This window comes from Dermacentor albipictus, chromosome 7 (genome assembly GCF_038994185.2).
Source record: "Dermacentor albipictus isolate Rhodes 1998 colony chromosome 7, USDA_Dalb.pri_finalv2, whole genome shotgun sequence".
NCBI classification, from domain to species: Eukaryota; Metazoa; Arthropoda; class Arachnida; order Ixodida; family Ixodidae; genus Dermacentor; species Dermacentor albipictus.
This window is the reverse complement of record NC_091827.1, coordinates 10,901,603-10,925,472: the sequence shown is the minus strand read 5'-3', so window position 1 is coordinate 10,925,472 and position 23,870 is coordinate 10,901,603. Positions and strand designations below refer to the sequence as shown.

The window sequence follows — 23,870 nt, the reverse complement described above, 5'->3', positions numbered from 1 at the left end:
GGCTATCCAGCGGGCCCGGGCAGCGGTGGAAAGGCTATGCCTCACCGCACACAATGCCCGGGTGGCCTGAGCCCGGGCTGGCAACTTCGCAGGTCCTTTTTTCATTAAAGTTTTTTCCGTCCGTCCGTAATATGCAGACCGTCAGAACGTCGAAATTCCCGCCTTCAAACGAAGCTCTGCAGGTGCCGCTACCTATGGCCAATTAAACGAACAATCCGCCGACGTGCGTCCGTCAGCGTACGCGCGTCGATGTTTACCGCGTTCTCGGCAAGCAGTGATTAATAATTGAACATCGCATTTCTTGCGAGCTGTTGTGCATTCGCTGCCAGAGCGCTACTGCGACTCGTGTGCTGAGTGACATAAAAACGCCTCGCTCCGCTTTTCCCCCCAAAGCGCAGAAGCAATGATTTATGGCGAAACTATTTGCGAGCAGCAGCCGCTGCCGCGCGGAGCAACACAAAATGGCGGGCGCTGGTGTGCGTTGGTCACTGCGCTGGCGACTGTGTTGCTCGTAATGCGGTGTTTTTCTTGTTGCGCTAGGCGCCTTCTGTCTTGACGCGATGCACTCGCCTTAACGCAAACATGAAGAAGATCGTCCTGAAGCCCGTCGAAGGCGGACAAAAGTCGGTGGAGCTTAAAATCGGCAAAACCATCATTGGCCGGGGCCCTCTTCTAGAAGTAAGTTCGCCCATCGCGCGTACTGCGAGCGCTTGTTTCTGCATTTCACTGCCTCCCGACGTTGTGCATGTTTGCGCTGCTGTTATAGTGTTGGATTTGCAACGTGCTAACCTGTCGCATTTGCATGCTACGCAGCGCTCCGGGGCGTTTATTTAAGCGTCGCCTACGAAACAGCCGAAATCCATTACGGCGGCGTCCCCGAATTTTTATTATTATTTTTTTATACGGTCCTTCCTTCACGGCAACAGTGCGGCGGGTGATTGACCGGACAGGCAGGGGCTGAAATAACGCGTCTTGATATTAAGCGATCCGTACGATGTAATGCACTACGTCGTATTGCGCCGTTAACTTTTTGTTGGCCCGCCCGAGAACCGAGACGCGATCGCTATCGTTGAGGGCTTCGAACGCTGGGATAAGATCCGCCGAACGCGCGTGGAATTCCAAGGCGCTCCGTTGCCTGTTTGCCCGGACCCGGCAAAACCGGCGTTTTAAACAGGCTCCGCGAATATCGCGCACGCGTCATTTCTCACCACATAACGGGATAATTCGTCGGAAAGGTGATGCGGCACAAACTTTCTAAGCATGTAAGAAGGTACGCGCTGATGCAGGCAGCCTGTACCGAAACTACACGAGCATAATGGGGAAACAGCGCCAAAACTTGGAGCGCGAAACAAATAAGATGACAGACAGTGCGCTCAGTTAAAACTAGGCGTTTGTTCTGTGGAGAAGGAACAATATATAGCGTCCGCGATGGCGCAAACAAAAGAATGGATACGGGCAAGGTTGACGTGTGTGCTTAGCAGATGTTGGGAGCGGCGCTGAAAGTGCTATATTTATCACAAATTCAGCTGCTGCAGTTATTAGAGGCGGAGGTTCCAAGTCTCGGTAGAGCGCTGTATCGAATAATGGAACTGATCGCTGAAATAGACTATGAGCTCTACATTAAAACTCTTAAAAGCATGACCCGCCTTTTTGTTTGTTTGTTCGTTTGCTTTGCCCAAACAGTGCAGCGACAAGAAGGTTTCCAGGAACCACGCCGTATTGGAAGTCACTGAAGATGGCGAAGTCTTTCTCACACCTGTAAGTTTGTGTGCGCACTTAGAGGTTGAATTTTCTTGTGTGCCGTACTTCAGGCTACCCATTATCCTAGGTATTAACATTAACACACGCAGCCTGCATCTTTTGTTGGCTTCGGGGTATACTAACAATAAACTATTATGCTACATCGCTGTTCAAAAGCATTTCCATGAAGGTTTTTTTTAAATTTATATATAAGTAGAGGAGAAACAAGTTATATTTCAGTATGGCACACTACAGTTCTTATACTGCAGCTTATTTATGCATCTCTTCTTATGTTTGTGATGCAGAACTCAATTTCAAATCTATTCAGAGTAAGTACTTTTTGTTTCATTTTCTAATCACACCTCCAGAGAAAGTTACACTGGAAAAAACATGGCATGTTGATAGCTGGACGTCCATTCTGAAAGCGGCATTAAGTTGCGATGGCTTCTGTAACCGATCACCAAATATATACTTGCGTGTGCTGCTATGTACACTCGATAGCACATAATAATTGCAACCAGGAAAATGGTGTGCCGCATGAGAAAAAACTGGTTGGTGCTGCTAATGAGGGCTCAGCAGCTATGCCACAAGGCAGCAGGTTCGATTCGTGTCCACTGCAGCTGCATTCCAATCGGGGCAGAGTGCAGTAATGCACAATGGCTTCTTTACTTAAGTTTGCATGCACACTAAACAATCACAGGTGGTGAAAATGAGTCCAGAACCATTCACTGCAGGATCTCTCATAGTCTTAGTGTAACTTGGGCGCATTCAGCCCATAAGTTTTTACGAGCCATGGTTAGCATTCTCTAACTTGTGGTGGCACTGATGTATATGCTGTCAATGATTTTGGGCTTTATACTTGCAACAAAAATTAATGACGCATAAATTCTGACATTGTTTGTGCTGGTTATCATGTATTCTGCCTCAACATTAGAGTTGTTACAGGCTTGTTGCCTTTGCTGTAGCTGTGAAACACACAGCTGTTGAGGTCTTCACTTCTGCAAGGACCATGCTAGGATAATGCACAATTGTTCTGGAATGGCAGAAACAGTCTTTTAAAAGTTCAGGCATTCTTTCGTAGCAGTGTTTGCTTTCTTCACTGTGCTGAATTTTTATGATTTATCTAAATTGTAAGCCTTAGCGAAGTGTGCAGTTGATGAGGGCCTTTTCAAACCTAATGACTCGAGGTACCGATCAGTTCATAGAAATATGAAAATTTTTGGTTAGCATACTTTTTCTAATGTGTTTAAAAGCTGCTTAACGTATTGGCTAACAAGCTCTAACATAATTTGACAGGTTACTTAACATGTCTACTTTCAATGGCCACTTGACCTGCAAGTGGCCAAAACCACGATCTGATTATGAGGCAGGCCATAGTAGGTGACTCCAGATTAATTTTGACCATCTGGGTTTTTTTAAAGTCAACCCAACTCTCGGCATGCAGGTGTTTTTGCATTTGCTGTCCTGATGGAAGTGGAACAACTGCTTACTATCTTTCAGTGCCACCAGCCAGCATTGTTGTCCATGTGCTTGCCCAGATCGCAATGTGTGCCTTGCGTGTGGTCTCCAAATGTAATGGTGCTTTGGTTTCAGACCCATGTCAACCCCTGTTTCTACCAAGTTCAAGGCAAGGGGCCATCTAAAGTTATGAAGAAGGACAAGCAGCAGTTGCTCCAGTCTGGTGATTCCATAGCACTGCTACCAAACAGCTATAAGTACATTGTGGAAATCAACTCATCATCATCGTCATCAATGTACGTTCTACTCGAGCAGTACTTTAGGCATGTTTAGGCGATTGTTGGCAACCGCTGAACTGATGAAGTGCATGCGTCGTTTTAGCTGGACATATGTCATTAATATAGTTGTACGAAAGGAACAAATACGGTGCATCTGTGTATTAGCAGAGTCGGCGGCACAGCTAACTTATTACCTCTTGCTTGTAGTGCTTTTAAGGCTAGGAGCTCTCAGTTTCACTTTTATTTGATGAATTACGTCTCGTATTTGTTGAAGTTCATGGCCATCAAGTTGCCAGCCTACACTCAAGCGTGTCAGGTTAAAAGTATGTTGCATAGCAAACACTGTTATTTGGCTATCCGGTACAAATCCAAGACTACAGACAGTGCAGTAGGGATGGGAACACAGGGGACAGATGACGTGATCAGCTGATTTTGATATGAAAAACACACATTAGTGGACTCCCATTAAGACGAACCCAGAAGGGACTGTGAAAATCTGTTTGTTTTATCATAAGTTTGTCTTACAAGGATTGATCCATGAAGCTAAATATCTACTATTCCTAGTGCACCTAAATATTCATAGCACAAAATAAGTGAAAGGGCATTAAAACCAGGTGGTAGATGTAAAATAAATAATTTATTTATTGGATTAGAACCATACAATACAAAGAATAGCTTTGTGCATTGTTGTTTAACTATTGAGTATTTTTTGCTTGCATGTTAATTATTGTGCTGTGCAAGCCTGTACACGGCCACCTATCCTGATTATAAGATTGTCAGTGCCCTCAGTGCTTTGAAAAAAGTGTGCCAAAGTATTCAGGGCATTAACAGCTGCATCACGTGTGAATACCACTGGTGTTTGTGGTTCCTGAACCGTGTCCTCGCCATAAAAATTCTAATAGAACCCATCTCATGATGAATGTCAATGTTGATGTAACTTACAGTAAGGCAGGTAGTAACACGCCATATCGTCATTGCAGGCACTCAGTCTCACTGCCAACCACAATGCCAAATGATACAACACGGTGTATCTTGTACCTATTGCATCCCAGTTGAAACTCTAGTAGTAGTACCCTGGCTGCAACGTCATTACAATGGCTATCCATCAAGTGGCCACTCTTGATGCGTAGGTGTCTGTTGTGGACGGGGCACTCTTGCTTTAATATATCTAAGGCTATGTACCCCTTGTGTCGGCTTGGCACATTCAGTCTGGTGGATTGGCCGAGGATGGGAACAATCCGATATCCCACACAAAGTGCTGATACGAAGTAACCGGTGGCACATACCCACTGACCCATGTTGTCTGCTGGGCAAGACAGGAGCATGTACAGTCTTAGTCAAAGAACTTAAGACCACTGTGAACAGCCGGGAAGCAACTGCGCTCCGTTGTTGGGACGCTGCCACCGTCGGTGTGAGACGCAGCTCGCTTGCGCCGAGGATAAAGAAGGCGAGGCCGGCATGTCTCTTACTCTCAAGCCTCCTTTGGTAACAGCTCTCGTGAAAAACTAGTGTGGTGAGTGCGACGCGAACATGACGGTGGCGAAGTAGAAGCCACCCAACCAGCTATTATGCCGTTTGCAGCGTATGCTGAATGAGTGGACGGAGGTCTCTGGTGACCGCTGTCAAACGCGAAAATTTCACAATTCCGAGTATTGTAATCACCAGTTAATTTTTTTTTCGGGACCAAGTTGAACGAATAACGCTATGCATAGTCCTGCGGATGCTGGAACATGGGCACTTTGCGAGGATTGTAGCCAAGGTCTGACTTCAGCAGCTGAATGCTATATTAAATAATGTGTCGCAATGGTAGCTCGTATTTGTCATCATGAATGTCACAAGTAGCAAATTAATCAAGAAAGCAGAAGCTTCAAAGTGTCATCTCTATGAAATCACAGGGAGGAGCATGCCTTCAAGACATTGAGTGTGGTTTGGTCTGTGGTTGCCCTGAACAATTGGAACTTGCCCTTGTGTTTGACTGTAAACTAGCCAAGGTTTCTACTTTGGTTGAAAAGATGCTAGGTATAACCCATTTTTTAAAAGATACCTGTGAAACTCTTTCTCGTAGAGACGAACGACACCTCTATACACTATATCTGGAAAACCTCTTCCAGTGAACCTGTGACAGTGACAGCAGCGCCAGTGTGAGGCCTTCACTGTGCATAATCTCATGGTCGCGGCCTACTTTACGCAATTCAAGCACTTGGTGCCCAATGGAAACGGGATGAACTTAACTGGCCTCGTGTTTGTTTGAAAGTGGGCCCTAACGACAGTGAAGCAGTATGCACGATGACATCAAAAAAAGGCCTGGTAGTGAACACTTTCCAAAAGGCTGAGGGAATGGGTCTAACTCAGTCGGCTAAGTCGGAAATGTTTTCTTAATCTAACTGTGGGTTTATTTAAAGAACTTTGGCGTCAGACACAATCATGTGGTCGTTCCTTAGTGGAGAGGTGTGGTGTATGTATTTGAAGTATTGTAACGGTGGTTACAGGCCCTTTCCAAACAGAGCCTTTGTAGTCAAAATTACTGCTTGTGGTTTTTTTTAAATGAACGATGAATGAATTGCCCGTCTATTGCAGTGCAACCTGGTACAATGTTAGATAGCATTGAGAGATGTCAGGTTTATATTTGATCTTTTGTTTTCATCGCACTCGGAAATACATTCAAAATGTATATCTAAAAGCGTAATGCAAAGGCTCTCACTTATGAATGTGTATGGTAAAATGGTAATAGGAAATTTCAATGATTAAGACCATTTTTATGCTATAATGCGCTGCATGGAAACTGGACAGTTTCGCCCACGCCACCGCATTTACTTCCACGAAGCGCTGTACCACAGAGGCTGCAAAACGTGCTCGCAGCTGGCAGAACGAACGCTGCACTAGTTTTTCAAGAGTGCTGTCATCGAAGGATGCCTGAGAGTAAGAGACATGCTTCCCTTGCCCTCCTTACCCTTGACGCAAGTGAGCGGCGGCGTGCAGTGGCAGTGGTAGCGCCATGATAGCGGAGTGCAGCCACTCCTTGGCCTTTCACAGCAGCCTCAAGTTTTTTGACCAAGACTGTACATACCTAGTGGCCCAAGCTAGTAGACAACTTGGGTCGTTGGACGAACGAGATTAGATACAGGCAGACATACTCCAAAGTGGTTGTTCCCAAAGAATGCTGTCCACATTGATATCAACCTTCAGAGTCGCACCGAGGACTTCTCCAATTATTGTTTCTGCGGTGTCAGCCCTGCAGGTTTCTACCTCATCATCTATGCTGGCATAGTTGTTTATGTCCGCAGAAACACCATTAGCTTCTTGTGTAGTTAGCAGAGTTGTGCCCACAGTCGAGTAGCACGCATCAGTGCCAGCTGTGGAAGCTTGGCTTAACAAAATTAGCAGTTCGTTTTAAACATTCTATTTTATCATTGAGTCTATGAGAAATAGATCAAACGTTTATACATTGTCTTCGTGTCAACCGGGTTTGTATTAATGGGAGTCTACGGTATACAGCACTTGTGCCGCCTGTCTTTTATGTTTCCTGTCTGTTTTGCACTGCCATTATTTTGCAGTGAGTGAGGTACAGGTACATCTCCAGAATGTAAGAGCTGGTTATTCACTCTTTTGTTTTTATACTACTGTATGTGTTTATATAGTACAAATACACTCTTTTCTTCTTTTGAATTTGTAATTTGTTTAGCAAAGTGTCCAACATGTATGGCAAGGCATCATAATATTTCAGTTGAGGGTCTTGTAGTTACTTGCTCGACGTCAGTCAGTCCTCTTACACATGGGGCTGCATTCGCAGATCACCAGGCTTCAAAGAGTCCCAGCCCGCAGATGATGCCGACAACAAGGACAGCATTGGTGAGACAATCCAGTAGGGTTTCCTGGGACCTGCACGTATTTACCTAGTGGGAAAGCGCAGGAACAGTTCTGACATTAACACATGTTTCAGCGATTTGAACAAGCACGTACTTGGCTTGTACATTTAAATTTTAAACTGTTTATTTGATCCTAATGCTTCACGTGTGCTTTCAAGAAGAAATGCTTCATAACATGCTATTTAAGGACAGAAACTTCCTAACGCTATGAATACTATTGTGTGAACATTATTTTTTTATGAATATTGAAAACCTACATTCATTATTTGCAAACTATTCTGTATATTTGAAGCAATTTGCTTTTGGCACTATTTGATTAATCTTTTATTTAGTCTTAAAAATGACTATTCATATGCCCCTAGAAAACTTATAAGAATGCTCCATTTCGGCAGCTGAGAAGCCGGCCACGGCAGTCATCCCCGCTGAGGAGGCACGTAAAAATGGCAGCGCCGAGGAGAATCACCACTCGACGACGACAGTCATCACGAAGACTGAAAACGGGGATCGGGGGAGCTCGAAAGAGGCCAGTCCCGAGGCTGTCTCCAAGGTGACGCCGGCAGCGAGGAAGGCTGTTGGCGGTGCCCCCGCAAACAAGGCTGGCGATGGTGAGAGCAAGTCATCGACAGGAGGCACGAGAACACTGCCGCGCTGGCTTTTAGACAGTGCAGCGAAATCGGCGACGACAGCAGCCAGTGCAAAAGCCAAGGCCTCAAGTGTACAGAAGGACAAGAAGGCCACCGCTGGTGAGTGAGCAGTAATTAGTGACAGTTTTTATCACCATTGTCGCAATTTTAAGGCGAGGATGTTGAATGTACTTTAAAAAAGAAACTGAAGTTGAACTGCCCTAGTAAATTATGCTTGTACAATACCAAAAATGCCATTCTTACCGTGAGAGGAGACTTGATAAACCAGAAAAGGCAATAAAATGAAAGTCAGGTGGTGACACCACCTTGAAGTTTTTGCACCACCTCACTATGATGTCACAGATTTTTATGGTGTCTGCCAAGGCCTTGTGAACCTTTTATTGGTAAAGAAGGACTACATTGTCTTTTAAAGAAGCCAGAGGCAGAACTTGGCAAGTTTAGAGAACATTGAGAGAACAGTTCAGTAGGTGTAGGGCACAAAAATACTTTAAAAACGATGACACCATTGCAACATACAATCGCTGAAGTTTCAGCTTGAAATTGAAAAAATTGAAGTTTTACCTCCGTTGTCTCGCCTAGTAATCAACTTCTTACCACAAGGTTAATGAAAATAGAGCTTTCAAAGGTTAATTTATCAGTCTCAACTGATTTAGTATTTCTCTTTGATGTGCCTTAATGGGCTCGTCCTGGCTCTGAAGAATTGGTAAATTAGAAAATGGAGGGTCTGACAATTCCATCTGGTCGAAGAGGATCATAGTTAATAGACATGGCACTGACCAAGGTTTCTGACTCCGTAATGAAAGCCTTGTTCACAAACAAAACCATTGGTGTGGGCGTTTCGTATCAATTTTGGCCAATACCAACAGCTAGAGCATTGCCACATGTTTCACCACTCACTAGGTGATGGTGATGCTGCTTATGGCACGCAGTGCCATAAGCAGCATCTTAAGGGCTCCCACACCAAGGCCAAATGCAGAAAGGGGGCACCGCTAGCATATTGCTGCGAGGGGCCGGCTTGCTGTGGCTTTGCGGCTTGTTCTCGTGATAACCAATGGACCCACTCACAAAAGCTCGGGCAGTCTTCGTTGGCTTAGGCCTCCGATTAGTGTGGTTCAGTGTAGTAGGACCATACGACAGTAGGACCATGCTCTTCGGCTTAGCATTTGGAAAAGAATCGACGCAAGGTACGTGCATAGAGATCATATGTGCAAAAGCCCTGCAGGTGAGCTCAAGTCCGAGACCCGAACAAAGGGGCCAGCTGATGAGAGGAAAATGTGTACGCATCCAGTGCTGTCCCGGAGAGATCTCCCCTGAGCTCGCACTAGCCATCGCACTGGCCATGCCGCCGTAGTGCCATGGTTGCCACGGTTGGCCATGCAAAGTGCCCCTGCCGTGAACTGATTCGAAGCAAAGGCCACCATTGACTATAGTCATGAGTGGAAGGTGGGTGGGGGGAGTAGGGATGACAGAACAGGTGAATGCCCGCACAAAGCCGCCAGGGCATACTTCAATCCCCACATGCATTATTCAGAGAAATACAGCACAGTAACAGGACCTGTGAAAGACAAAACAATGCAGATGTTTTCGTTGCTCTGGTTGCTGCATTGTTTTTCTCACAATGTTGCTGTTTTTCTCGCAGAGGTTGTCAGGTCTGTGCATGTTGTCTTCAGAAGCAAGACATTAATGTGAATGTTTTCCATTCCTTCTTATCATCCGCAGAACCGGCAACTGTAAAAAAGGCCGGACGTACAGTGGGCAAGGAGCCGGCCACGAAAGCTCGTGGAAGGCAAGCCAAGGAATCTGAGAGCGAGGCTGAGGAGGATAAGCCCAACCAGAAGTCCGAAGATGAGGCAGAGGAAGAAGAGGAGGAGGAGGAGTCTGAGGAAGAGTACACACCTAAGAGGAAGAAGAAGCCGGAGCAGGCGGAGCGGCACCCCGCCACTGCTTCCAGCGGCAACCGGAAGGGCAGCCGGTCTTCAAGACAAAACCGTGGACTCATGCAGAAAATCTCTCTTGGTAAGTGGTGGTTGACATCTGCTACAGTGGTCAAGGTTGGCGGTAGTTTGCTATTGAAAATAAAGGCATGTTTGGGAGGGAGCTTTAACTAGGGCCTGCCTCCAGCTTCTCCATTTAATACATACAGAATACAGAAAGGCTCTTGTCAGGCAACTGCTGCATTTATTTGAATGTCAATAATTGCTGTTAAGTGAGCCGGAAAATTGATTGTATCGAATATAGCCTATGAAAAATACATATATAGCCTATTACTTCCATTATTTTTGGTTCAGAAACTTGGTGTACTCTGTTTACTACTAACCCCCTGTATTCTAGAACGTTCCTCCACTCAACAGCCCACCTCGGCTAAACCACAGCAGCGTCTAGATAGCAGCGTCACACCTTGAGAGAAGTGCACTTTGTGATCGCCCACAGCAATTCTTGAGAAGTGTAGCGTCTTCATCAGTCAAGAGCAGCTCAACTTAATGGAGTGGAAGAACAGCTTTGAGTTGAGGATAGTTTGCGAACACAGGGGTAAGCCAGCCGAGCTGCATACAGATTCAGAAACTTGATGTTCTCTGTTTGTCCAACCTAGCTGCTCCTGTTTGCTTCTGGATGGCTTAATCTTCGGTTTTCTACTGCTAAGCCAACCCAGCTGTAAACAGGTAGTCACTCGTGCAACCTCCCTTTCGCGTGATTCTATGACAGGGTTGGGGCGTGCACATAGGCACTGTTTACTGAATGAGCATGCTGATCAACTATTTAATCTAAACCTGTAATTAAGGTTTGCCTGATGTTTAGCTCACTGGGAGAATGGTCACCGTGATTTATGTGAAACATTTTGCACCGCAGATTCAAGGGATTTCTCGTCGTAGCTCCTTTTGTGAATGACATCAGCAGTCGCCCTTGATGTTACATCATGACCAACTACAGTCGGACTTAGACAAGATTAACAATTGGTGCACACAATGGCAAATGGAAATTAATACCTCGAAAACAAAAGTCGTGACATTTACCACAAAAACTGACCCAGAACCTTGCCATTACATTCTAAACGGCATGACCGTAGAATCGGTACCGGTCATAAAATATTTAGGGATCCATTTAGCATCTGACCTTTCATGGAACATTCACATAGATGCGGTCATTAACAAGGCTTCTAAAACACTCGGATTTCTCAGACGAAATCTGCATTCAGCTAATGCAGACACTAAGTATTTAGCATACACCACATTAGTGCGCTCGCAGTTGGATTACGCCTCTTTGATCTGGAACCCATACCAAGCATACTTAATAACAAAATTAGAGTCTCTTCAAAATAAAGCCTCTCGATTCATATCGAAGAACTACTCGCGTACGGCAAGCGTCACTGAAATAAAGAAAGCTCTCAAGTTACCTCCTCTCGAAAGACGTAGAATGCTTTTCATACTGTCCTTTTTCCACAAATTATATCACAGCCACTTTTCCTTTGCTATATCCCATCTCACGCCAGCGCATCGCATATTCCCACGCATTGACCACCAACTCAAAGTCAAACCCATCTTTGCTGGCACTAACCTCTTCTTTCATTCGCCGCTCGTCCTAACCATCCGTCAATGGAATCTTCTGCCTGGCACCATTGCATCTGTCATTGATTACGAAGCGTTTGTAACCAGCCTGAAATGTCACCTTGAGCTGTAACCTTCATTCTCCCCCTCTCCTCACTTCACACATGTGTATGTATATATAACGCTACTCTCTGTAACAATTGAATGTTTGTTGATTATTGTTGATATGTATCTTTATATTTTGTTTTTGTATTTAGCATGCTGTTAATGCTGAGCGACTTCTGTACACATCGTAGTACTGCGTTGCTTTGTACTAACTGTTGTTCCCCCCCTATGTAATGCCTGCTGGGCCTTTAGGGTATTTGAATAAAAAAAAAATTTCTCTATGTGTATCTAGTCACATGTGGTCCATTGCCATGATTGTGCAAGTTGTGATCATCTTTTGCTTGGATAGGTGGGGCATAACTTTTTATTTGTAAGCTGTGTTACTTGTGGTGAGGGATACAAGTAATCTTTGTTTACCACACAGCCTTCATTAGATCCCTTCTTTGATTGTTTCACATTGCAAAACTAATTAGCTTTCGATTTGAGAATTTTAGTGTTCAAGCACCTCTGGTTGGCATAGAAAATAAAATAAATTCTAGTAATGTGTGGGAGTGAAATTTTAGGACTCTAATTTTCGGGAGAGTGTCAAAGTGTATAATGCTTGAAATATTTTGACTGGCTCTTTGATACATCATAACCATGCAGAAAAAAAAAAACTTGTATGTAATAGTGTGTTAAGTGTCCAAATTAAGTATTGTGAATTAGAGGATATATGAAATAACTTCAGATATGCAAGTTTTACGAGTCTTATTCATGAAATATCTTTGTTTTAGAGTCAAGCATTGTGTCTATAACTTGTCCAATTTAGATGCTCTGCCAGTAACAGTTTACAGAATTACGGCGTCTTGTCCTCACGCAGAGCAGCATGTTGTAAGGACGTAAAGGTGTAAAGGAAATATGCAGTGCAACAAACGGGAGCTCTGCTTTACCTAATACGAGAGCAGTAGTTGTAAATGTCTGGCCTACTGTTTATTTAGGAAATATATATGAGAAAGCTCTTTTTCTGCTCTCAAATGAGGACCCACTGGTCTTCTATCTGTGTGTTTAAATTCTGATCTGTCTGCAAAATCTGGTAAGATTTGTTTTATAATTATATTTCTTCCTAGTAAAAATGGTTGCTGGGGAGTTAAAAAAGAAGACAAATCTTAACCTGGACCAGCGTAAATGAATGAATACATCAATATTTGACTCAGTTAAAGTTAAGGGCTAGCAAAACTGGCAAAAAAAGAGAAGTCGTGGGAAGGCAGGATAAGTGGACACTTACTCAATAATATTTTTTTCAGACTACCCGCTCACTCGCACTCATGCTCATTGGCACTCTCTCATGTTCATCCCGACGTAGACATTTTTGTCTCACTCTCAGAACTCAGAACTGTGAAACAAGTGCGAGCAAGTGAACTGGCCTTTGAAAAAAATTGTCTGTGAACTCATTTATCGGTAATTTTGACCCATAGATGATTTCATTGCGAGCGACGATGACGAGTGGGACAACAGCTCGGATGAGTGGAAGCCGAAGAAGCGGCGAAAGCAGGTGGATGATTCCGGCAGTGACTGGGAGGAGGAGAACCGTCGAACCAAGAAAGCGCCACGCTACGCAGCCTCAGACAGCGACTCTGCCAGTGACTGGGAGCGTGCAAGCCGTAGGAAGAAGGTATGCTTTACACCAAGTCATGTTTGCAGCGGCAGTGGCTACTGTGCAGCTGCTACGTCAGCAGTGGCATCATAGATCATAGTTCGTAGTTCTCATAGGTCACAACAGAGAGTCCTGTTGGGACAGATATAAGAAGTGCAGGAAATGTGCAGCTTTTTTTTTTTCTTCTTTGTTTCTTCTTTTATGTGTGTGAATGCGTGAATTTGCATTCTTGTTGTACCTTTGCTATCACGCATTAAAAAGAATAGCAGTGCAGTGTATTGTGGCTGCTTTCTTGCTCAGCCTGCCACGAGAACACGGAACAGGCGGAAGAGATCAACGTCGGAGAGCGGCAGTTCTGAAGAGAGCGAGAAGGCCCCCGTTAGACGAGGCCAGAGGCGGCAGCCAGCAAAGCGACCAAACTGCAAGTATGGCAGGAAGTGTTTCAGGTGGGTCACAACCATCTCTGGATTGTTCTTTAAGAACTGCGTAGGGGTGCTACCTGTGTAGAGGTGTGCTGGCCTGTCCGGACATACATGTGCATTTTCAAAAGAGAAATACCTTTCCTTTGTCACACATTCCTGAAGATACCTTCCAGCATTTCTTTAAAAATGAAGAAAGTGCACTGTGTATACTCAAGCAAAGAAGTTGTATGCACTAAAGAGTACAAAGAAAAAAATATGGATGGTTGAAGGCAGCTACAGATGCTCCACTAAATGCATTGGAACTCCTCCTTGTTCTTTTATAGCAATTTGCTAAGTTTGAGTGGATGTCTCATTTTCCCATAATTAATAATCCTCTGATATGTGCACCTTTCATGAGTCAGCACAAAATAAGTGTAACAGGAGGAAATATGTCAGTGAAAATTGTAAATTGTTGTACATGTGGATAAACGAGTCATCACGAAGCATTCAACAACATTGTCAATGAGTAAACATATCAACTAAGTACGTACTAGTTGGTTCTGCTGTGTATATCTTATCAAGCACTGTAACCTTGTGTTTGTCCTATTCCATAACTGATTATTTATGGCAGCTTGGCATGATACTGGCACCCAGCACATTCTTGCTTCTCTTTCCACTGTGTGTTGGCCAGCTGCAGCAAGTTCACGGTTTACTCAAAGCCAGAAGATGCAACAAGCCGGAATTACTGAGAGCACAAAATTGTCTGGAGTGTGTTGTCTGGTTCCGTTTGATCTGTTGGCTTGGAAGCGAGAGGGTAGTTTTTTTCCACATGCATTGCATGCAGGTTCTTTTTTCTATTCTAGTATCATCTTGTTCTCCTTCATAAGCTGCCATCATCGTCGTCATATTTTTGCATATTGACACAGAAGGAGTGGAAACTTTAGAACTCTTAATAAACTCCAATAATATTTGCTGGCAGGCTAGTTGGTGATGCATTCCTCATAGGAGTGTTACTGCGCATACAAACGCAAGAAAAAGCAAGAAGGAACAGGACAGAGCATTGACATTCAACTCAAAGTCGGCACTCGGTCCTGTTCCTTCTTCGTTTCTTTATTATTATTTTCTATGTTTATATGTGCTGTAACACTGCTATGAGTTACCTCTCGATAACTTTTCATCCCTGGATCTCTGAAACATGCCAATTCGCCAGCATTTTCTAATGGATGTCTCTGCCCATTATTTATTATTACAGAAAAAGCGTACAGCATCTGAAGCAGTTTAGCCACCCGAAGGACTCTGACTATGAAAATTCCTCGGGAGATGAGGATGAGGACAGGGACGAGGAAGACACCAAGGACCACGCTGACGGTAGTGATGCTGAGAGCGACCGTGGCAAGAGACAAACCAAGCGACCATCTGCCACTGCCCCAAGCAAAAAGCGTGCCAAGACACGGGAAGAAGAGAGTGATGACGACGACAATGACAAGAGCGGGAATGAGGATGACAGACCCATGTGCCGATACGGAAAGGAGTGCTTCAGGTTAGACCGGCTGCACTGTGCGCTGAGCAAAAATGTTTGAGCAGGCACAGTTACATCAGTGCCACAGACTTGTAGGCTTGTAGGCACACACATGCTTTTGATGACCATTGAAGTGAATGACCGTTGTAAGTTGCATGCTTTGTTTTGACCCTGTTGCACAAACTTGCACAACAAAGACAATAGAGATGACAAACCTTCACGGTCGTTTGTCTCGGTGGCTAGAGTGAAGAAAAATACTATACTGATTTTATGTAAAAAATGGAGTGTCACTGTTATAAGTAGCTCAGCTAGTACTAGTTTTAAAGGGGTAACAGTGCACACAGACAGGGACTGGAGAAGAGCAGAACACAGCGCTGGTCCTGTTGTTCTTGCACTCAGTCCCTGTGGGTGTGCCCTGTTACCCCTTTGAGATGCTTTACCAACTAGCCCACCAAGCCATCCTTGAGTACTAGATGGTTCTGGGGGTTCTGCAGTCCTTTGAAAAGATTAGTATAGTTACATTAAGGAACATGAACTCTGATACAGGGACTTGCCTTTGCCATCCTAGTTTAACATTCTTGGCAACAACCATCTGTGTGCATCACTCCTACTCTTCGGTACACTTCCAGTGCCTAGTCTAGCAGAGTATATTTGCATGCATCTAGTTTTCCATTTCAGAGGCTCACTATAAAGGAAGGCCAACGCTGAATCATAATTGGGTGCCTTGATGTAATGCTGAAATCTTTAATAGCAACACGTGAGCGCTTGGACTTTCAAGTACCCAAGGGTAGCTGTTGGAGCAAATTGTTGCTGCATAATTTGGTGTAGGTAGTACACACACACACACACACACACACACACACACACGAACGCACGCACGCACGCACGCACAGACTGAACAAAAGGGATATGCAGAGACACACACGGAGTGGTAACTTGCGACTGCTCTTTAATTGACATGAACCTTGCACCATTTTGCACCAGGAAAAAAAAGATTCACATGATTCCGTATATCCACCACATTTCTCACCATTTGAAAAAAATATTGATGCGCTATAATGTGAAGGTTGTGTTGCTCTTCACCAAAGGGGCCTTACGACAAGTCCGACAAGCTGTACTGCCTCGCTGGGCCCTTTTGTCCCACTGTTCACAGTTGCGATAAAGCTCATAAGAACAAGTTTGTTGGCTGTGCAGAGCATCACATTTATGTATCATGCATGTTTGTCATGTGGTCAGATTTAGATGTACGAACAATTGGCCCAGAGAGCTTCAGAACAATGCCGACATAAATAATGGTGGCTTTCTTAATCATTATTGTTGAGCGTGCTGATAAACGAAACTTTGAAAAAACGAGTATTGTTGGGAAAAGCCATATCCAGCTGATCAGAGACATCATTGAAACGGAAATAATTGGTAGGCTAGGTGACCTTTGTGTGTTTGAACCATGAATTGCATTATCAGAAAAGGAAATGGAATTTCTGAGAGCCTGATTTTTAATGTTAGGTGCACCCTTACAATCAATCCTGTAGGATGGGGCAAGGTTCGTGTAAATAAAAAGGAGTTGAATATTAACACTTTCCAAGCTGGTGTTTATCTCTCCTTTCTATCTTTGTTTTTGTGCGTTATCTACACACTTTGTATTTTGTATGTTCTACACCAGCAGCAACTGCATATAATGGTGCAACCACGAGAGCCCTTTCTTGAAAGTGATCTGCGATGGGAACAGAGTCTAGGTGCCTCGACGGCTCATAGCTTCGTGTGTGCTGTGTTCTTGCCGCTCAGTTTGCATTGAAGCGATAGGCAGCGTGAAGGTCACTTCGCTCGCTGCTGCGCTTCCTCGTGCCAGCGTTTCTACAGCGAGTGTCTGCCATCATCAAGTGTGATGTGTTCATGTTTGCCTGTGCACATGGGACGCCATGCTCGTTAATTTAGTTAGTTGGCGAATGTTTACGAGATTATACAGCAGATAAAGCTACTATCTTTACTTCGTATAAACGTCTATTAATGGATGCTTCACCTTTACACTTCACCGAAAGTGCATTTTTTTTAGGTTGATTTTTTAATGTAAGCAGTGCATCATCCTTGCCATTTGCGCTTCATTGGCCCTAGATAGCAAGCACACAGGGGCGGTATTCTCGAGCAATCACTTTTAGAGGTACAGTCGACTTTTCTTAATTTGGCCATGATGGGACCAACGAATTAGTCTAATTAACCGGCGGTTCGAATTAAACAAGACGCGGAAAAAAACGCCAACACCAAACAATGCTGATTCATTTGGCAATATTTTCCAACTTTTCTAACACGCCCTCAAATAAAATGTGCGCCCACTTTGTATGTGTCCAAAATAGAAAACTGATGTAGGAATGACATTAAAACTCCTAAACAAAGTAGAAGTCTAACATGCACTTAATTCTTTAGCATGAAACACTGTTGCACAATGGCCGCCGGTTTTCTAAAGTCAGCTTTGCCACACGGTTTCTCCGTCAGCTTCACTGCAAGTCATATGTATTATGCGGTAAAGCATACAATTGTTGCAAAGGCAGTTTTGGTTTTGTGTCTTGTTGCACCATGCAGGCAATTTTCGGCCCAATTTTCTTTTTAATAAAAGAAAAGCGTGCATTAAAATCGGGTAAATACCGTAATCAGACATGGTGAGCTGCGGTTATTACTTGAAAACCTTCCTAGGGTTGGCTGAAAATAGGCGTTTTTGACGAGAGATGATGAGTGTTCAGTGCATTCACTGTCTTCTAAGCTCTGCTGAGACAGACGCTTCCACTAAAGGGGTCGTCGTCGATGTGACTATAGGGTTCAGGTATATGCATGCCGACTGGTCGCATTTGAATTATCCAACAAAGGCCAATTTTAGGATCGAAATAACGAAAGTTTGGGCCCCTGGAAATGCATGGGCACCAGCTAGTACTTATAGTGAGGATCGAATTGACCAACAAGTCGAATTACCCGGAGTCGATGTAGTGAAAGTCTACTGCACTACTATCACTTTCAGGAGAGTCTGCATGCATTTGGCAGCATTTCTGGCACTGTGGGAAAGTAGCAAGCTTTGCGCAGTGCCAGAGGCACTAGTGGCCGATTATGCCCATGCATTTGTTGCCGAGTCGCACGAAACCTCGCCAAAATGATAGTATCTTCAAAAGTTATTAGCCAAAAATACTGCTCTAGATAATGGTGACACACAAAGTGAACCAACAGAAACCTTTACAAGAACATGCCCTGTTGTCATTTTCTGATGTCGATGACATTAGCTCTGACGGCTCTCGCGGTAGGTTGTTGCCAGCGCCGCAAATGCGGTTTTGTTTTTGTATCTGACTGTAATGTGCAGGCAATCTTCCGACCCATTTTCTCATAAAAAAAGGTGTGCGTTAGGTTCATGTAAATATGGTAGCTGGTGAGCGCTCTGTCATGTGTCTGTCTGCAAGCACCCTGAAACGACAACTTATGTTCTTCATACTATGGACATAGCCCGGAGATCGGCCTTTAGCTTGTGCAGCGCATGCTTGTACCTTAGCTGACTGTGCTGGTGGTCATCAGAGGACGGGACAGGACGGATGGTATTGACTGGTTGCAGTGTCGAGCTCAGCTCCCACACTGGAGCCACAGAGCTTCTTGCAAAAATTACTAGAGGGTATTCTGGTGCCAGTGTCTGGGGGAGTCGAAAGTATTGGCGGTTCAGCCAGCATGGGGATAATTGCTAGCAGTAGGATTTGCCTAAGCTTTATCCCTCTGGCTTCAAGCGACTTTAGGACTTTGCAAATTAATCATTTTCAACAAAATATTACAGTAACCCCTTGTGAACTCGAACTCTGATACGTAGAAATATCTGTAAAGTCAAAATTATTTTTCAGCTGTGGTGTCAACCTGTGTGGTCCTCACACCTTACCTAGAAAAACGTTTGCTCTGGACTCTGGATATCGTGAAATTGCGGCACCATGTTTACCAGGGGAAGGGCAGCAGGGCAACATCGGCAGTGTTGCTTTTCACCTGGTGGTAGGTCACTAGCTAAGTCAGTCCAAGCTCTCTCTCTCTCTCTCTCTCTTTCTTATGTTTCACCCTTCTTTCTGTCTATCACTGCTAGCGCATGCTTGGCTGCTTGCCCAGGCCTCGCGCAGCAGCAGTGAGCTGGGAGTCGGAGGTATTATTTCTTTCCCTCCCATTTAGGATGAAGTCAATGACGCATCAATATGGTCACAGCACATTAATCATGACATTGAGCGAAGTGATCAACACTTTTCAGCAGGTACTATCAGCGAGTTGCCCGTGCGTTGTGCCCAAGAGAAGCCAGCATGCCAGCCCACGTTTCAGCGACATAGTGGCTTGATAAGAACACTCGCCTCTTGCTTGCTCAATGGTAACACGTAAATGCTGCATCATTCATGGACGCCTGCTAAAGGTGTGAAGTTTTGTTTTTGAAGTTATAAATTGTCCGTAAGTCAATAAGATGCAGAAAGGAGCAGTGTCAGCTTTTTGGATAACTGGAAACGGTTGTGTTCAGATGACTGGCTTCGAATATTACATTAGCATCAATCATATTTACTCTGGGCCAAGCATTCTGTTTTGGTGCAGTGCCAGCAATGCTATTGCCTGTAGACACCGAGTGTATGGTGCCAATGCACGCGAAAGTGACAGAGTATTACTGACGGCATTTTGGAAAGGCTCCATGGGGTCTATGCGCAGCCAGTGGGCTTCTATTTTTGTAATTTCGCTTATCTCAAAAGTTTTTCTTGAATTTACAGCTTCGAGTTAATGGGGGTTTACTTACTTTATAAATGCAACAATTCCCATTTGTTAAGCATTTGCATAGTCTTGCTGCCTTCATGTGTTTAGAAAAATGTGATTGCTTGAAGATTCAGAAAGTTTAAGTTTAATGAGCGAAACCTCGAGCACACCTGAAGCTACAAGCACAAATACCAGACTGATCCACATACTACCCATGTCTCCCATGGTAGCTGAGCGATTGAAGCACCAGATTTGTTTCTAGTGAGTTCGGTAGGGAACTCTGTATTTGGAACAACAAGGATTGCTGGGGGAAGGAAGTGCTCTGGGATATCGCCATTAAGTGCAGAGCACGTTGGGGTACTTGCCACACACCTCACGTGACAGTTTGCCTGGTCTGTCCTCGACGGTCTGTTGTTGTGAGGCTACTCTGACGGACTAGCACTGTGTTCCAAATAGTGTGTGGGGATAGGGTTTACTACTCTGTGGCGAGTACTGCATTGCGTGCTGCCTCATTTCGCAGGAAAAATGCCCAGCACTTGAAGAACTTCAAACACCCACCTGCAGCCAGTAAAAAGAAAGAACCTGCAAAACAGACGACCAAGAAAGGTGAGTGTGATGAACAAGCACCAGCTTGGGATCAGCATGCTGGGGTGTCGACTTTAGATTGCATGTCATCATGTAGCATTCTGTGTTTGTGCCTTTAAAGGGGCACTAAAGAAAAACGCTGTCTGGACTGTATGAGTAAAATTACTCTTGTAAAATAAAAAACAAATTAACGTGTTAGGAGGGTCGGTATAAGTCAGAAAAGACACAACTATGAAAGGCAGGAGGCGCCGCTGCCTTGAAGTTCTCACACCAGACTGCTGTGATGTCATGGATTTTCACGGCGTCTGCTAGATCCTAGCTAACTTTTTATTGGAAAACATGGACTGCATCATATTTTAAAGCCGAATACTGAACATAGAAAGTTCGAAGAACTTTTACAGGTCCACAATAGCCACACACACATGCACACACACATTTACATTCCTGTTGCTGGAATTTCATCGCGAAATTCAGAAATTGAACTTTTCTGTTTCTTTTCATATTTAGTTAATCAACCTGTTACCGTGAAATGAATGAACATTCAGTTTTTTAAAGACTACGTTGTCAGACTAAACTGATTAGTGTTTTTCTTTAGCGTCCCTTTGAGAACAGCAGCAAAAAACTACAGTTTAGTTTCATGTTATCGTAGTAGTGCTAATTGTTATGTATAGCTGCAAAATTTCCTGCAAGATGCACAGATTCATTCAGGGATAGCTGTACTACAGCATAGATCAACATCATTGTTCTGTTCGCTATTTTGTTGTGACACTGCAGTAAAATGTTGCTTTGGTTACTCTATATTTACTCCACATATTTTAAACATTTTGTTTTACAGATCTATTATGCTGTCTAAAAGACTTTTAGTTTTAAAGGAACAAAAGCTGCCAAAATGTGAGCTGTATCGCAGTGGATTCCTCCAGTTACTGCACGGTGCAATATATATTCTGCCTCTACTCCAAACTATTGGAAATTCAACATTTCAAAGTGGATATTACTGACATCGCTGTCCCAAAGCAAAGCCAACCTACTCTGAGCACTTGCTTCCCAGGAATAACGAGCCTATCGCTGTTAATTGTGGCATTGGCTTACTATTATCACCTGCCTCCATGAAGAACCTCCAGTCTGCTCCCACAGCCGTACTACGTAATATACATTGCGCATCGCTTTGGAACTATTAGAAATGTCACTTCGAAGGATAGAGCACCGTTATGTGGCTGTTGTAGAGAAAGACCTTTGAACTTTGAGGCCTCTCCATTTCTCGGAGAACAAACCCATGGCCATTGACAGTGCAAACATGTTAATATTATCTGCATCCATGCAAAGTACGAAAAGGTACTGCACAAAACAGACGAAGTCGAGACACAGACTTGCACAAGCTTAAACTGACTTTTTCAGTCTGAGGTCGTCAATTTAAACATGTTACCCCACATGCCCAATGAGGCAGCACAAAATCGCTATGAGAGAATAAAAACTGTGGAATATGTACAAAATCATAGTGCCATTGCAGCAGTGCCGTTCAAGAACGTCGCCTTGCTACCAAAGCACTAGAAACAGCCCGGCAACGATTTTACTAAGCACTAACCTCTATTGCGGTCTTATGGTGCACAATACAATGCACAATGACATTTTTTTTTTTTTTTTCGAAATGAAGCCTCTTAACAGTGATGTCCTAAAGTGAAGCTACTGCACTGAACACACTTTATTTGCTGGGAGAACAGACCTGTTGGCATTGATGGCATGTTGCTTTATTATCAGCAGCCTCTAGTGCATCAGCATGACTTTAGAGCTGCATTATTTAATGCCAGAGTGTGCGCCTTTTGCCTTTGGCAGCTAAGTCCCGAGGAAAAACCAAATGCTCGTCTGAAGATGAAGAGGTGGAAGAGGAAGCAGCATCGGGTGACGAGTACGAATGGAAGGATGATGACGACACCATCAAGAAAAGCAACGAAGAAGACAGCAGCAGCGAACAAAAGAAAGCAACACCTGCCAAGCGGAAACGTGCCACTGAGCGCCTGGCTGCTTCTGCAGCTGACGACTGAGAGTGCCCTGGATGCGCTGTTGTGGTGTGAGTGGTGTGCCTCTGTGTGTAGCTACGCAGTGTTCTCTCGCATTTGCTTTTTTTTTTCGTTGCTTTCTTTTTTCGTTCATCCACTCAAGTCCTGCAAAAGTCACGCTTCTTCACTGGTGGTGTAACGTGCTTCTAATGTCTACCTGCCCTGCCTACCTACCTGCCTTCCCAGTTTTGCGTAACGGAACTTGTTGAAGTCTTCAGTCCTTTGCAAAGTTTGGACCAAGGAAGTGCCCCCTGCATGGTTGATGAACTCGTGCTTCGGAAGAAAAAAAAATGATGCAAACATTCAAGCGGTAACATTGTGCACATCTGTCTATGCTTTTTTTCTTTATCATTTTCATCTCCTTGCTTGTACCATAGCTCACCATTTTCTATCCTTTCTTTTTACGTTAGAGTTAGCATCTGGCTTGTTTTGTTCACCCAGTGGTGTTTCAAAGCTCACACCAATAAAAGTTTATTATAACTTTAGAAGGCCATCATCACTGTTCAAGGATTGCTCGGACTTAGCTAGGAATGAAACCATTGTGTGATAGCTTGCTAGGGTGGTTGCGGATAACCTGGTTGCACAGGTAGGGATCTTCTAAAGCCAAACATTTATATAACGAACACAGATATGTAACAAATTACTGGATATAGGTAAATGAATCAAATGTTTTTCCCCAATATCAGCATATAACGAATATTAGATAACTAATGTAGTATTTCCATGTCGGATGTGGCTTTGTTACAGTGTGGTTTTACTGTACTAGCCCTGTGGAATACAAGTATCTTCATGTGTGCAGCCATCGTTAACATGACAAACAGGGCTACGTAGTCTTGTGTTTTAAACTTCAGTGCTCTGGCGTTGCACACAAAGCAACTGTTGCAACCTAGGATTACATATGTGTAGCACATGTCTGCATTCAGAAGCGTAGACTGTTGGGCCAGTTGGTGCATCATGTAGAGTTGTTGAGCCGAAGTACGGGCGGAAAGAAACGGGGGGGCGACAGGGCAGACGCTCACTTACAACTGAAGTTCAATTAAAGGTTTTCCAGGAAGCAGAGGGCAGCACATGCGCAGTCAAAAGGCTGATACAGAGCTCAAGCATAATCACATGCAAAAAATACTAACGCCCAAGCAGATATCTAATTTCTTTATCCGTCAAGGCAACTGACGGGACATGTTGCAGATTATGAATATACCGTATTTACTCGATTCTAAGCGACCCCTTTTTTTCACGATTGCGATGCCCAAACTGAGGGGGGTGCTTAGATTCAATAAGTCTAGAATGACCCCCCCCCCCCCCTCTTTTTGCTGC

The 23,870-nt window shown here is 44.1% G+C and overlaps 1 protein-coding gene across 3 annotated transcripts; it reads left to right on the top strand.

Moving 5' to 3' along the window:
- Window positions 1-285: 285 nt before the first annotated feature.
- LOC135904377 (aprataxin and PNK-like factor) lies at window positions 286-23,044 on the top strand. 3 transcript variants are annotated; one of them, XM_065435092.2, is made up of 12 exons: window positions 286-678; window positions 1,684-1,758; window positions 2,046-2,069; window positions 3,334-3,494; window positions 7,267-7,325; window positions 7,735-8,085; window positions 9,706-10,002; window positions 13,088-13,284; window positions 13,567-13,712; window positions 14,920-15,207; window positions 20,438-20,523; window positions 21,338-22,325. In XM_065435092.2, exons 1-12 carry the CDS (start codon window positions 583-585, stop codon window positions 21,364-21,366), a joined length of 1,809 nt encoding a protein of 602 aa, XP_065291164.1. In that variant the 5' UTR covers window positions 286-582; the 3' UTR covers window positions 21,367-22,325. The 3 variants fall into 3 exon arrangements, with proteins under 3 accessions (XP_065291164.1, XP_065291162.1, XP_065291163.1); XM_065435090.1 differs by lacking the exon at window positions 21,338-22,325 and adding an exon at window positions 22,333-23,044 and having other exon boundaries at window positions 293-678; XM_065435091.1 differs by lacking the exons at window positions 2,046-2,069; window positions 21,338-22,325 and adding an exon at window positions 22,333-23,044 and having other exon boundaries at window positions 297-678.
- The last annotated feature ends 826 nt before the right edge of the window (window positions 23,045-23,870 follow it).